General features: G+C 40.3%; 1 protein-coding gene across 2 annotated transcripts; it reads right to left on the reverse strand.

Annotated features, from left to right (window-relative positions):
* Positions 1 to 4,251: 4,251 nt before the first annotated feature.
* On the reverse strand, positions 4,252 to 8,567 carry irf1b (interferon regulatory factor 1b). Of its 2 annotated transcripts, XM_079172028.1 has the most exons (11): positions 8,412 to 8,567; positions 7,627 to 7,720; positions 7,481 to 7,508; positions 6,806 to 6,904; positions 6,517 to 6,684; positions 6,355 to 6,395; positions 6,072 to 6,186; positions 5,822 to 5,938; positions 5,650 to 5,678; positions 5,340 to 5,454; positions 4,252 to 4,924 (listed from the first exon to the last, which is right to left on the reverse strand). In XM_079172028.1, exons 2-11 carry the CDS (start codon positions 7,711 to 7,713, stop codon positions 4,824 to 4,826), a joined length of 900 nt encoding a protein of 299 aa, XP_079028154.1. In that variant the 5' UTR covers positions 7,714 to 7,720; positions 8,412 to 8,567; the 3' UTR covers positions 4,252 to 4,823. The 2 variants fall into 2 exon arrangements, with proteins under 2 accessions (XP_079028154.1, XP_079028155.1); XM_079172029.1 differs by lacking the exon at positions 7,481 to 7,508 and having other exon boundaries at positions 6,806 to 6,905; positions 8,412 to 8,566.
* Between the last annotated feature and the right edge of the window lie 4,287 nt (positions 8,568 to 12,854).

Consider the following 12,854-nt stretch of genomic DNA (forward strand, 5'->3'; position numbering starts at 1 on the left):
TTTAGGATTCTGTTGTCCAGATTCAGTTGCTTTGTTGATGTGTGTGTCAGTGTAAGACAGGAAAATATCACCAAAACCATCCAGAGATCTGCACTCAGTAAAGTGCAGATCTCTGCCAGGTGTATCTGCAACAATCACTCCTGTGTTGTGTGATTGAAGAAAAACAACCCACAAGTGTCTAACTGAAGTACGAGCGGTGATGTATGCAGGCTATCAGCTCAGAGTTCGTCATATATGGATGTGGCATAAAGAGCTTTGAGTGGTCGGAAGACTAGAAAGGAGCTATATGAATGCCAAAGTCCATTTGCCATTTTCATTCGATCTTACCAAAAACTAAATTAAACTCATCACTGGAGCGGCTGAGTTGCAGCGAGGTGCTCGTCAGGGTGTGGTTCTTGTTGGCGGTTAGCCAAACACACCTTCCAAAACAATTCCAGTGAGCTGTGTTGTCATTGGTTTCCCCGACCAGCTGCGGCCCGGTTTAGAGTGAGGAGTCAGCAGGCATTCAATGGCGGTATGAATAAGTCAATAAAAAAGTGTTTTGGTAAAAGTGTGAGTCACCGCAACAACGAGAGGTCCTTAAGCAAGCAGCAACACTTGGTCTCCCATAAATAGTATGCAGTTTGCAGCAGCAGAATGCAAAAATTAGCCGTGGACAGACACAGAGATGCATACTCACACACTCACGGACGCTCGTGACCGATCGCACGATCCTCCTTGTGGAGATAATTACCAAAGAAAAGAATTTCTTTAATCTACACAATAACATGGATTTATACACGTTTTCATACGTCTTTATAAGAATGCTTGAAATGAATGTTTCAGTTAACTGTAAAATTAAACTATAAACAACAATCTATGATCAAAAGGCGAGCATCCTTGACATAGAAGCAGCCTTTGCTGGTTGAAGCAGCAGGTGAAGGTATCTGAAGTGGAGCAAAGGAGCGAACGCACCGCCTCACGCAGCATTGACTGAGATGCAAGAAAATAAAATGAAAAAATGCAGATCCACAAAAGTAAATCTAAAAACTAAATGTATTCCCGCTCGTTTTTTTTTCTTCTTGAAAACCACTCCCAACTATGGCTCCTCACACACACACACACACACACTGTGTGTGGGGGTTGACCGTGGCTGAGTGGAGAGCAGGGCCGTCAGAGGATCAGAGGATCAGCGGCTCCGGCTCCACTAGTCGCAGGTCAATGTCTCCTTGAGCAAGACACTTAACCCCAAAATTGCTCCCGTAGCTGTGCCTACGGTGTATAGATGGATACTTAATTGTAAGTCGCTTTGGATAAAAGCGTCTGCTAAATGACTGTAATGTAACGTAATGTAACACACATTTGTTTTGTTTTACTGTCATGTTAATCCCGTCACGTCTGCTCTGGTCTCACCTGTCGCGTGTCTTTCTTCTTGGTTGTAATTTTGCTGTTTGTAACAATTACAAAATGTGCTCTCAGATTCGTGGTACTTCCACCACCTAACTCCTTGTTTTGGTTATTTTGGATCAACACAGGTCCAGATTTCCAGTGATTTTCTTTCTTTCTTTTTTACTTCCTTTCCTTAAAACATTTTTTTTAGTAACGTGTAAAGTATTTAAAAAAATATCTGCAACAAACCGCTTCTTTTGTTCAGATGAGTTTTTGTTGCCACCAAACATTTGAATAGTTGCTTTATGACAATCGATAAATGTTTTGGTTCTCTTTTTCTGACAGTATAAAGCAGTCCGGTCGTCCTCCACCTCGACGTCTGGAGCAGAAGAAGGAAGAAGGAAGCGTCTGTGAGGGAACTATGTCTGAAACTCAGTCGCAGAGAGACTGTGGGAATCGTGCAAATATATGAATTCAGCAATAAAATATGGGCAGACGGTAAACATTTGGTAAAGTCCGTGTGTGTGTGAAGTCTTTCACATCCGCTTTTTCCGGTTTACTAACCTCAGTACGTGAGCTCATAAACTACCAATAAGTACATACATTCATCTTCATCGATCCTAAATATTTACTAAAAGAGAAAAAAGAATTCAATCTTTTTTCATTGAACACTATTATGGGACTCGATAGTAGAAAACATGAATTAAGATGTAATAAACTGAAGAAAATGAATGAATGAACTCAGATCGGGTTGTATTTGCGCAATATATTCATATTTTCTTTGGCTAATTTAGGGTATTTAAATAGCTAACAGCTATATATATAATATTATATGTAATTATAACGACCAGTTATGGACACGTGTATTTATTTCTGTCCTCTTCCTCCTTCGTACCTCCACTCACCTCTGGTCACAGTACAGTAGGAATATGTCTCAACTCACTTTCATACTGACCACAAACATTCACAACACTCCACTAAATAAAGCATCCATTCATACGTTTTGTATCGATGTCTGTAAATTTGGTGTTTCACACTTTTGTCTGTATAATTTGTCATCTGTTTGTTTAACAAAAAAAGAATTAAATCTTTTGAAAACAAACAAGCAGATTAAGTGCATCCTTATCTATGATTTGTCATTTTTCACCAATAGTTAATAAGTAAGCTGATTAAAATAAAGGGTTGAGACGCCTCTCTGTCCACCGGCATTAACCTCAATAGACCACAATGCACTGCAGCTACAAAACAGCTGTTTACTCTTTGAACAAAAGGTTATAATCAGGCTTCTATTGATCACGTTAAGTTATTGCCCGGCTTCTCTTTTTTCTGAATATTGTGAAAAGACATTTTAGGGAATGTGGTTACAGCAGAATAAATAAGTAAAAAGCCTCTGAAACAATCCCACACATCTCTAAAAACAGGTCCAAAAATAAAGCTGTATGTTTATTCAGGGGGATGAGACGTTCAAGTATTAAAGTCCTTTGTGATTAAAAAGAAACATAAAACTTGAATCCACAGTTTTCTACCTCTTTGGGGAGACAATATCGTTTTTCATGCACTCAAGATTTTTGGGCTATTTTGCTTCCATAACACGTCTTCTCTCAGACTAGTGGAAAGAAAACATCCAAAATACACATTTAACAGTTTATTTTACTACTTTGTCTATTTGTGTTTTTAGATTTCCCCTAAATTCTCCAAAGGTTACCATCACATAATGCCTCATTTCTATACTTAAACATAACATTTCAGAAAACTTGTAATACAAAAAAGAATTGTCTTAATGTCAGTTATCAACTGGAGAAGTGTCTTAGTGATATCTATTAGTTTGGTTTTTTACCCTATATAGCATCTCACGCAACAGTTGATCCTAAAATAGTTTCTCTGTTTTTCGAGCATTATCAGCTATTGTCTCCTTGTTGTTATGTTCATCCGGACCAACGAGTCGAAGTCTTATATCATCAGCAAAACAATAACCTGGACGAACCTGAAGAGGTTCAAGTGATGAATGAAGAGAAGTGTGTTCTGCCAGCTCTGTGGTTATCTGTGGACGTCTCTGCTCAGCCTTTTGTATTTCTGTTTGTTGTCGTGATCGTGACTGATCTCATCATGAATGAAGTGTGTTTGGCAACGGCACTATTTCCTCAGAAGTGTGTGGGGATTACAGAGAAACCCCGGGCAGGGTCGACAAAACAACCGAATGGACGACTTACTAGATATCTGTTAAATAATCAGTGCTGTGGTTTTCTTTCACTGCACTTTTTAAAAATATGTTTTCTTTAAATGTTAAATCCAGTATAAGCTATTTCTAAACAAAAACAATATTTAAAAGAGTTGCTGCGTAATTTCTAATGCATTTTTGTAGCTTTTTTAAAGATTTAATTATTACAATAATCATGTACTTGATAATACTTGAACTGCAAACATATTTGAAAAACTAATTTGTTATCATATTATCTCAATAAGTACAATATTGTATCACTTTTTCAATCTGGCTTTCGATCAAATGATTCTACAGCTACTGCTTCAGGATATTTTCTCTGCATCAAACGATTGTTTGAAGCTCCCTCTGATTGGAATGAATATATAAATAAATAAATATCCGATCCATATCATCTTTCCACCTTGTCTTCTTATTATAGGATCAGTTGTGCATCTCTATAATTATGTCTTATGACTTTATTACTTAATGCCATAACTGACCTCCTGATTTTGTAGGTGTTGCAATTTTTTTGTTTTGTCTCAAGGAGTAATTCCTGATAAAGAATTTCCATATATACACATATGTATGTATATATATATATATATATATATATATATATATATATATATATATACACACTTCACCGGAGCGTTTATAAAACTCATAATAAAGAATCATATTCATTCACATTTAGATTTATTTACAAAACCACACACAAACAAAAACAACTATATACACACATTGGCTACGACTGCTTTAAGCGAAGGACTGTGCGATTTTTAAGTAGAGCTTTTACCAGAAGTTAAGAAGTTTCTCCTGAACCTTACTTGCAGATAACGGAGAAAAGAGATTATGTGAATTACTTTACATGTTAACTAGCTGTCAAATGTTAAGCGCACTGATTATGTAGCCTAGCTGTATTTTGAGGTAAGTATTGTCTACCTCATACATAATCATGAGTATGATCCTAGGCATGTCCCCACTCCTGTGCTATTACAACCCACCATCACAAAAGAAACTGAGCATCAAAAATGCCTTGAACCAGCCAAAAACATCTAAAATGAACAGCGTGCGAGTTCCTCTAACGCAGCACACGGCACACAAAGGCTGAGATGGATGGAGACGAATCTTCGGATTGTCAATCCGCGGCCGACGGTCGATTCAGCTGAGAAGAGGGTGGACAGAATGAGCTCTATTTAAAAAGTCCAAAAGTATCAAATAGCTCTCTCCTGTCCTTTTTGGTCCTGAAGATCTCTCACGACGACTGCTGGAAAAAACTCTTCCATATGTCGTCTGTGGCGGTTGCGTTGTCCGAGCCCAGAGTCGTGTACTGCGGCGTTTCCTCTAGTTCGTCGACTGGAAAACAAACAAAAAAAGGGAAAATTAAAGGTCAGGATGGCGAAGAAGAATGTTATTTCATTATTAAATACTAAAAACATTTCAGAAAGTGACATTCCTCTATATCGCTGGAGTACAACAGTGATAATTCACTGCTGTAAACTTTTTAAAGAACAGTAAGTACTTGATTTTATTCAACGTATCCTCATATCTAAGAATTACAGCTGAATATTTTTCATAGAAACAGGTGCACATTTTGTTTTAAGGTGTACCAGTTTGCCATAAAGCCACCGTCCCTCTAACTCACACTAGTGTGCCTACTACTGTCATCAGTGTTTTAATAATGTTTTAAGAAATACCGAAACGCATTCCTGGAGGCCTCATGTTGCACATGTATTTGGAGACAGTCTGTCCACCTGTTGGTGACATTTACCTGACGATTCGCTCCACTGGCTGCCTGGACTGGTGCACGCTTCATTGCTCAGGAACCCCGTGCCGTCAAAGCTGCCCAACATCCAGTGTGAGTCTTTCTCCAGTTGCTGACAAATCTGAAAGAGCAACACTGGACTCAGTATGGATATCTTTTTGTTTTTTTCTCTTACCGCCCCCCCCCCCCCTTAATACCAAACAGTCTTAATGTTTTGGGTATCAATACATTCGCCAAACAGGCCGACTAAGACAAACATGGGTATTCCTGTCAATGAAAAATGCATGCAGGTAAGAGGAGATAGTCCCGTGCTTACCTGGACAATGTCGGCGGAATAGTCGTAGTCTGGAAGATCACAGCAAAGGGAGAGAGAGGGAGAGGGAGGGCGAAGAAGAGGGGACAGTGAGTATGATATCCATCCATCTGAGTCTTAATTTAAACCATTTATTTGTTAGCAAGTGTGCCACGCGTCGTCGCCGTCGTCTTACCGGTGCTGTGCTCGGGTGAAACTTCGAATCTCTGGCTGAAGTGGTTTGAAAAGCCGGAGTCGATTTCCACCGACAAACTCCAGTCGGGGACTTCAGACGGAGGCACAAATGGGAAATCTGCAAAGATCAAACAATAAGCGTTAAATACACTCGATGCTCTGGCTTCAAGGGCTTCAAGTACACCGCTACGACTGGACGGAACACTAGATTTCAACGTTAATTATCCAGATTGTTTTTTTTCCCCCCTCACCTGGCTGCTCAGTTTGCATCGTGCTGTCGACCGTGTTCTCCTGAGTGGATGAAGTGTCTTCTTGCATGGGAGTGTCGCTGTAGTCCTCGTCTTCCTCTGTCTTGATCATTGAGTTCTGCGGAGGCAGAGAAAGAGAGATTCAGGACATGAGAAAATACAAACGGCTGGCTACAGTCATATTAATATGTGTTTTTCAATGTGAATCGGCTTCTGACTATGTAACAACAAGTTACACAAAATACCACTAAAGCATAAACATAAAAGGGGCAGAAGATATCTTTACCTTCCTTCGTGAGTTTGTTTCCTTCGCTTTGCAACGTTTATCTGTGCAGAAGAAAGAAAAACATTGAGATTGTTTTCATCGTAGATCAAACTGACTTGATAGAAAAAGAAAAAAAAAGAGCCAGCAGACGCTATTAAGAAAAATAACCGCTTCCTGTCTCACCTCTAGATTTGGGGCTGGCGGGCAGCATCCTGAAGACGCGCACAGCTTGGTGGCCTTTGTTGATGCTCTTGTCTTTCACCTCCTCGATGTCGGGCAGCGAGTTCATCGCACAGCGGAAGTTGGCTTTCCAGGTCTTCGGGTCGCAGGTCTGACCTTCCACGTGTTTCCCTGCACAATGCACTTTGTTTAGTCTCCTAACACTTTACAACACACTACCCCCCCCCCGTACTTCCAAAAACACAACACACCCAGTTTTGGATCTGCAGAGTGTGCGTTCACGCTTGCTCACCTGTGTGGATGGCCCATTGTTTGAAGAGATTTGCGTCCTTCTCCATCTCCCAGCCGTGGCGAGCTGCATGCTTCCAGGGGATGGAGAACATCGTCTTATCCTGGAAAAGGAACACAGAAGGAAATACTGAGTTGGATCGAGGGTTCGGCGTGGACTAGACTAAAACACGGAGCACGCGTTTTTCAAAGACTGCAAGGCGGCCATTCAAACTCAGCGGCTAATGTCGACAGTTTTCGACTACAAAGCCACGATTATGGTAAGATATGGTTTGCATAGCAAATCGCCACAGAAGATAAACACACACACACCAAACAAGCTGGGTTTTTTTTTTGTTTGAACCGCAGCATGCCGTGTTAGGAAGAGGTTTTTAATTTATCTTTGACAAGTTGGTCCCATTTGTCACTCACAGATAAAGTAGAAATAGAATATACTGTAATATCTGTGAAATAGACCAAACTTGGGTCACATCTAACTCTCGCGTATTTTGGAGGGTGTCTGGTTTCAAACGTTTCCGTTTTCCTCAGCTTTCTACTATAACACTTCTTTTTTTTTTTTCTTTCTGTACAACACAAAACCCATCCAAACTTCAAACAAGCTGCTACTCTAAAGGTAACATGCAAATATTGTGTGGTTATCAAACTTAAAAACAACTCGTGCAGCCTTGAAGATCACTTCCCTCTTGACCAATGTTGCGGTTCTTGATCTACAACAAATACATTTCAAGATATCTGTTTCTGTCCTTATTTCGGTTTACTGACCACACGTCATACGTTTAGTAACATTTTTTTTTTTTACATGAACCAATGCAATTCGATTCTTACCCTGTCCATCCAGTTCAGGCCCGAGACGGCGTTCGACTCGATCTGCTTCTCGATCCATGGCCTCATCCTCATCCTTGACACAGGCATGTTTGACCTGAAATATGCAGCGAACAAAAAGGAAAAATGAGTCTCGAGACGTGAGGAATGTGATATGTACAGCAGCGCGCGAGAGGAAATGTACTCCCGCAGTTTAGATTTATTGCTGCCTGCTGGCCGCGGAAGAAGGCTGTGAGGAGTTCACGGCCGGGGCAAGGCAAGCGAACAGGGGGGGGGCGTTTACGCGTAGGAGTCGGCGCTACTTATGAAGGTCACAAAAGACTGAGAGAAAGAAAAAAAACATATTTCCTGATTGGGGATTTTGTGGCTTTAGCGTTCAATAAAGTTTTCAAATGCACGTGGACTTATTTTGCAGCTGAAAAGCTTTGAGGGAGAAAAAAAAAGTCGAATTTATCCGAGCAGGAGGCGTTTGGAGACGTGCGCCAAAAAGACCCCATGCGCGCGCGGAGAGCTCACACCTCCTGCACTGCTGCATGGATACGGTGCAGATTTCATTTCATCTTAGTTGAATCAACTGCTGAGCGCGTGGTGTGCAAGAATTGGACCTACGCTAACTTCACCTTCCGAAAAACTAAAAAAAACAACAGAGATGTTCGAGGCTACTTTATATTCCTGTTCGAGTGCTCAAGATTTTTTTAATTCTCAAAATTAGATAACGGCAATAAAAAAAAAAAAGAAATCATGAGGCATTCCATGCAAGAAGAAGTGATAAATATCAAATCACTTACAGAATGTGTTTGTTTTGTGATCCGTAAAGATGAAAAAAATGCAGGAGAAGAGTCCGATTGGTTTAAGTTTGTTCCAGAGAAGCTTCTCCTCGTCTTTGTGTTATCCACCTGGATACAGGTCTCGATCAGAAGTGGGCACTGACTGCTCACCGAGTGGACGCGCGCTTTTATACATTCGTGAGCTGTGGAAGGGTTTTCCCCGGCTGAGCGAGGCGATGTGCACGCTGTAAAAAGATGTCCACCCCGGAAGAAAAGCAAATTAAAATCATATCGACAAAGCATTATTATTCTTATTGAATTAGTACTTTATACGATTGTAACTTCGTGAATGTCAATGTGCATACTTCATTTTACAAATGAAGTATGCACATTGTGAGTGCAGGAGGGCAAAGCAGATCAGTTGACACCAAACTACTTATTCTGTAATCTGCAACATAAACATCTTTCAACCAAAACAAGTCACATTGTACAACAACTGATGTCATCTCTACATGTATGCAGATCAAACCCCGTCTCACAAAACAAAGGGATTTCATGATTAAAAGACACTACGGATTTAAGTGTATAAATTAAGTTTAGGTTCATGGTTGATATTTTTTACAGAGTTCTCTGTCTTCTGCAGGCGCATGCGCATCTGTTGGCCCCTTTCAGCTCCAGATCGGTTTCCGAGAAATCACGTTGGTGAATGCAAGAAGGAAGTTAAAAAACAACACTTGTTGATGACAGCGGCTCGCTGCACCTAGACCCTCAAACCTGAGCTAGACCAGTTTTATATTTAGTCCGGGTCCAGTCCTGCAGACTTATACCTGCAAACGTTTTTAACATTTGCAGGTATTGTCACAATGTGGATTGTATAGGCTTTATAAGGATGGATGCTATTTATAGGCTATAGTTGTATTATTTTAATGTCATACAGGCCTGCAGAACATAGTTCTAACTATAGTGATATTTATAATGATAATTAAGATATTTTACTATTATAGTCTAGTGGTCTGTAATATAAACATGTACTTTGGCAATTGTGTATCTTATTAGAATAAAAATAAATATGCATATACAATTAGGACTACACACACACACGCACACGTGCATTCATTCTCCAGATACCAAAGGTGACCCACGCCCGGTATGATCAGCATGTGCATGAGACCAGCCCCTTTGTATAAACGGCTCTCAGCAGAGAAGTCGGGCATTTATTAGAAATGGTGTAGTAATTTAATTTCCTCGGCAGGGGCGCTGCAGTGACGGGCTTGAATGTGGATCATGCACACATACTGTCTATCTGCAGCAGCGGTGTATTAAAGTGGAGCGTCGAGGACGCAACGTGGAGGACCCACGGTAGAAACAGCAGCTGTTTGGACTCAATAAAACGCTCGTTATCATCCATATATGTGATAATAATTCACCAAAGAGCTCGTGTAATGTGTAACCAATGCGTGCACACACACACACACACAATGCAACGGAGTGAATGCAAATGACAGCACATGCATATTTAAATATATCATGATGTCTTATTATAGGCTATATGTTGAATTGCTCGGTTTATCTCGCGGTTTGTATGTCAAAAAACAAAATCACGGAGGTGACGTTGTGAAACAGCATCGGTGCACACACAGCTCGCTTTCTCCACGGGGGGGGGGGGGGGGGGGGATTTTGGGATCTCCCATAGCTGTGTCGTCGCAGCTACCGGTGCCGCTGTCCTTTTAGGGGCTTCCCAACGCGTTGTGTTTGCGCGCTCACGCCGGCTGCTGCGCGCACGTACGCGCTCGAGCGCGCTATCTGAAGGGAATAGCAGGGAGTTTTCCAGCGGAGTTTTCAGTCAAGTCTGGGATTTTCCAAATAAAAGCTGAAATCTGGAATCATCCCGATAATTGTTCTCGATTTCCTGTTGATTAATGACAGCAGTGTGGGGAAAAACATGTGAATTATAGGAATTCACTGGAGTAGCTGCTGCAAAACACATCTAGAGTTGAAACTTTGTTTTTTATTGATTTATTTGAAATATATGTCTTCAACCATATAACCTTTTCTATTTGTCTATGTAACATTTAAATCTCTAAAGAAATAAAGTGCTGGGTTGTTTCTGTAAACACATGGCTGAGTGTATTATGCTGGGTTTTACTTCTGGCTTGTTTGTGGTAAGGTAAACACACACTACTCATGCCGGGTCCAAAGGGGTTGTGTTATCTTGACCCAGCTGCTGGTTCATTCATTTTTTGGACCCTTTTTCACAGCAGCTATTTTGACATTTCATAACAGGGTTAACTGATTGATAAAATGATTTACAGTCCCATTCTATGTATTGTGTCACAGCCATCCCAGTGAGCCCGCAAACACAACATGAAGGTCATAAATTGATGTTATTTATTACACCTATGTTTACTCTCAAAGTAGATCTGTCAAAATGGCTGCTGTGAAACACGTGAGGTCAGACAGAAGCTCACACAACACATGTATGGTAGATTAATATGAATACTTTACCTATATGTTATATTACTAGATGCTACCTAATTGTAACAATCACTTTAGCGTTAGTTGATAACAGTTATATCTGCAGACTTCTTTAACTTATTGTTCACCTGTCCTTCCTGCCCTACTGCACTTTAAGCTAACTTTTAGCTAACTATCATCGAGAAATACAGCAAACAATACAATGACACCAGTCTGCTCACCATGTCCAACCTAAATCTACTTTATTTACAACGTAATCCTGGGAGTTACTTTGTCCTTAGAGAAACCAGTATTCTATATTTTGCACTGTCCATGCTTTGATGTATTTAAAGTGTTTTCACACTGTTTCTTTATTGCACCTTGCGCACACAGTGATAGTGATTCTGATTATTTAGGCCACCTGCAAAGATGAGACCATAATATGGGGCTTTGGGGGTGAGACAAGAGGCTTGAGCATCCAATCTGCCTCTGGACCATCTGCTTTAACAGCTCAGTGACACTGGATCAAGTCAAAGCCTTCGTTAGTTAGCAATTCCACTGACCTCATGCATGGTGGGAGTGGGTGGTGTAAACAGCAGGGTACAATAGCAGATAGTACAATAGCTACCTTTTCAGATATTTAACCCCATTGGGCCTGGATTCTTGGGGAGTTTTGACCAATTTGTTTTGCATAATTGCCATTTAATACCAAGTTATTTTTCTGGATGTTGTGTGTAGGTTATTGCCTTTTTTTTAGTTGAGCTGGTGTGGTTGTTTTCTTCTTTTTCTTTTTACACTTAAAATATGTTATTATATGAAACACCTTCCAAAGCTATTTGGTAATGTAACGGTAAAGGTATGAAATCCTGTGTGTGTGTGTGTGTGTGGGGGGGGGGGGTTAATAATTTGATCCTTATTATCCCTTCGCTAAGCCCCGCCCCCCACTGCCACTCTGTCAAGCTGTCAGAGCTATGTCACCACGGAGACCACACTGTCACTAACTGCCATATAAATATGTTTTCTGTGCTCACTGCACTCCCTGAATACAAATGAAAAGGTGATTTCAGATAGAAGGAGACAGGAGGGTTTACAATATGTGTTTGAAGTTTATATCCAGGATGTTAACATGAACATGAAAACAGGTTAAAAAGATAAAGATAGAAGCTGAAGCTTAAAAGTGAACCAACATCACCTGGAAATCAGAAGACAATGAAATTAAGGAACAACAGTGTTCCTGTAAAGACGAGTATAGGTCTTTATTTACTGTTACATTAAAAAGCTAAAGCAGCATGTGTTTACATTTACAGTTACATTACTCTGCTAATGTTCGCATCACTAACTAAATAAAGTATCACTATTACACAACATTTAGCTATGACGAGCTCCAAATCCACTAAATGAGACTGATGAGAGTCTATGGAGCAGAGACCAACAGGCGTCTATTTCACAATTATTTGTACCAAATACATAGCTCAAAACATAGTTATTTCTTGGAAACTTATTTGAAATATTACATTTATTTTGAAAAGAGAAAGGAAGATTCAGTCCTCTAAAATATCAAGGTACTTTTGTCCCATCATTTTACATTTTAGAAGTATTTCCTGCGCTTTAGATTACACTGACTTAATGGTGGAAGTGGGAGAGTGTAAACAGCAGGGTACATTTCAGAAGCATTTCCTGAAATTTAGACTTTTTCCGCCCCCATTTTCCGTTTGTTTTCTGGCTCTGGTGGTGGCAGAGAGCGGCTTTGAGAGAGGGAGGGAGAGAAGGAAGTGCAGAAAAAAAGAGGGATGGTTTGAGTGGAGGAAGAGAAAGGCAAGATGAAGCAGAGATAAAGTGATAGAAATAAAGTACTGCAACAAGTTCTACAGCATTTGCTTAAGTTTGACAGACAGGAGTTAAAATGTGGAGTTTCCATAAATGACACAAACATCCATTCAGGCCAAACAGACACATATTACATCATCTCTGCAGGTTTTTACCCAAACCGGCCTGCTGGTGCAGAGTTTT

The sequence above is a fragment of the Pholis gunnellus genome (genome assembly GCF_910591455.1).
Source record: "Pholis gunnellus genome assembly, chromosome: 13".
Classification (NCBI taxonomy): Eukaryota; Metazoa; Chordata; class Actinopteri; order Perciformes; family Pholidae; genus Pholis; species Pholis gunnellus.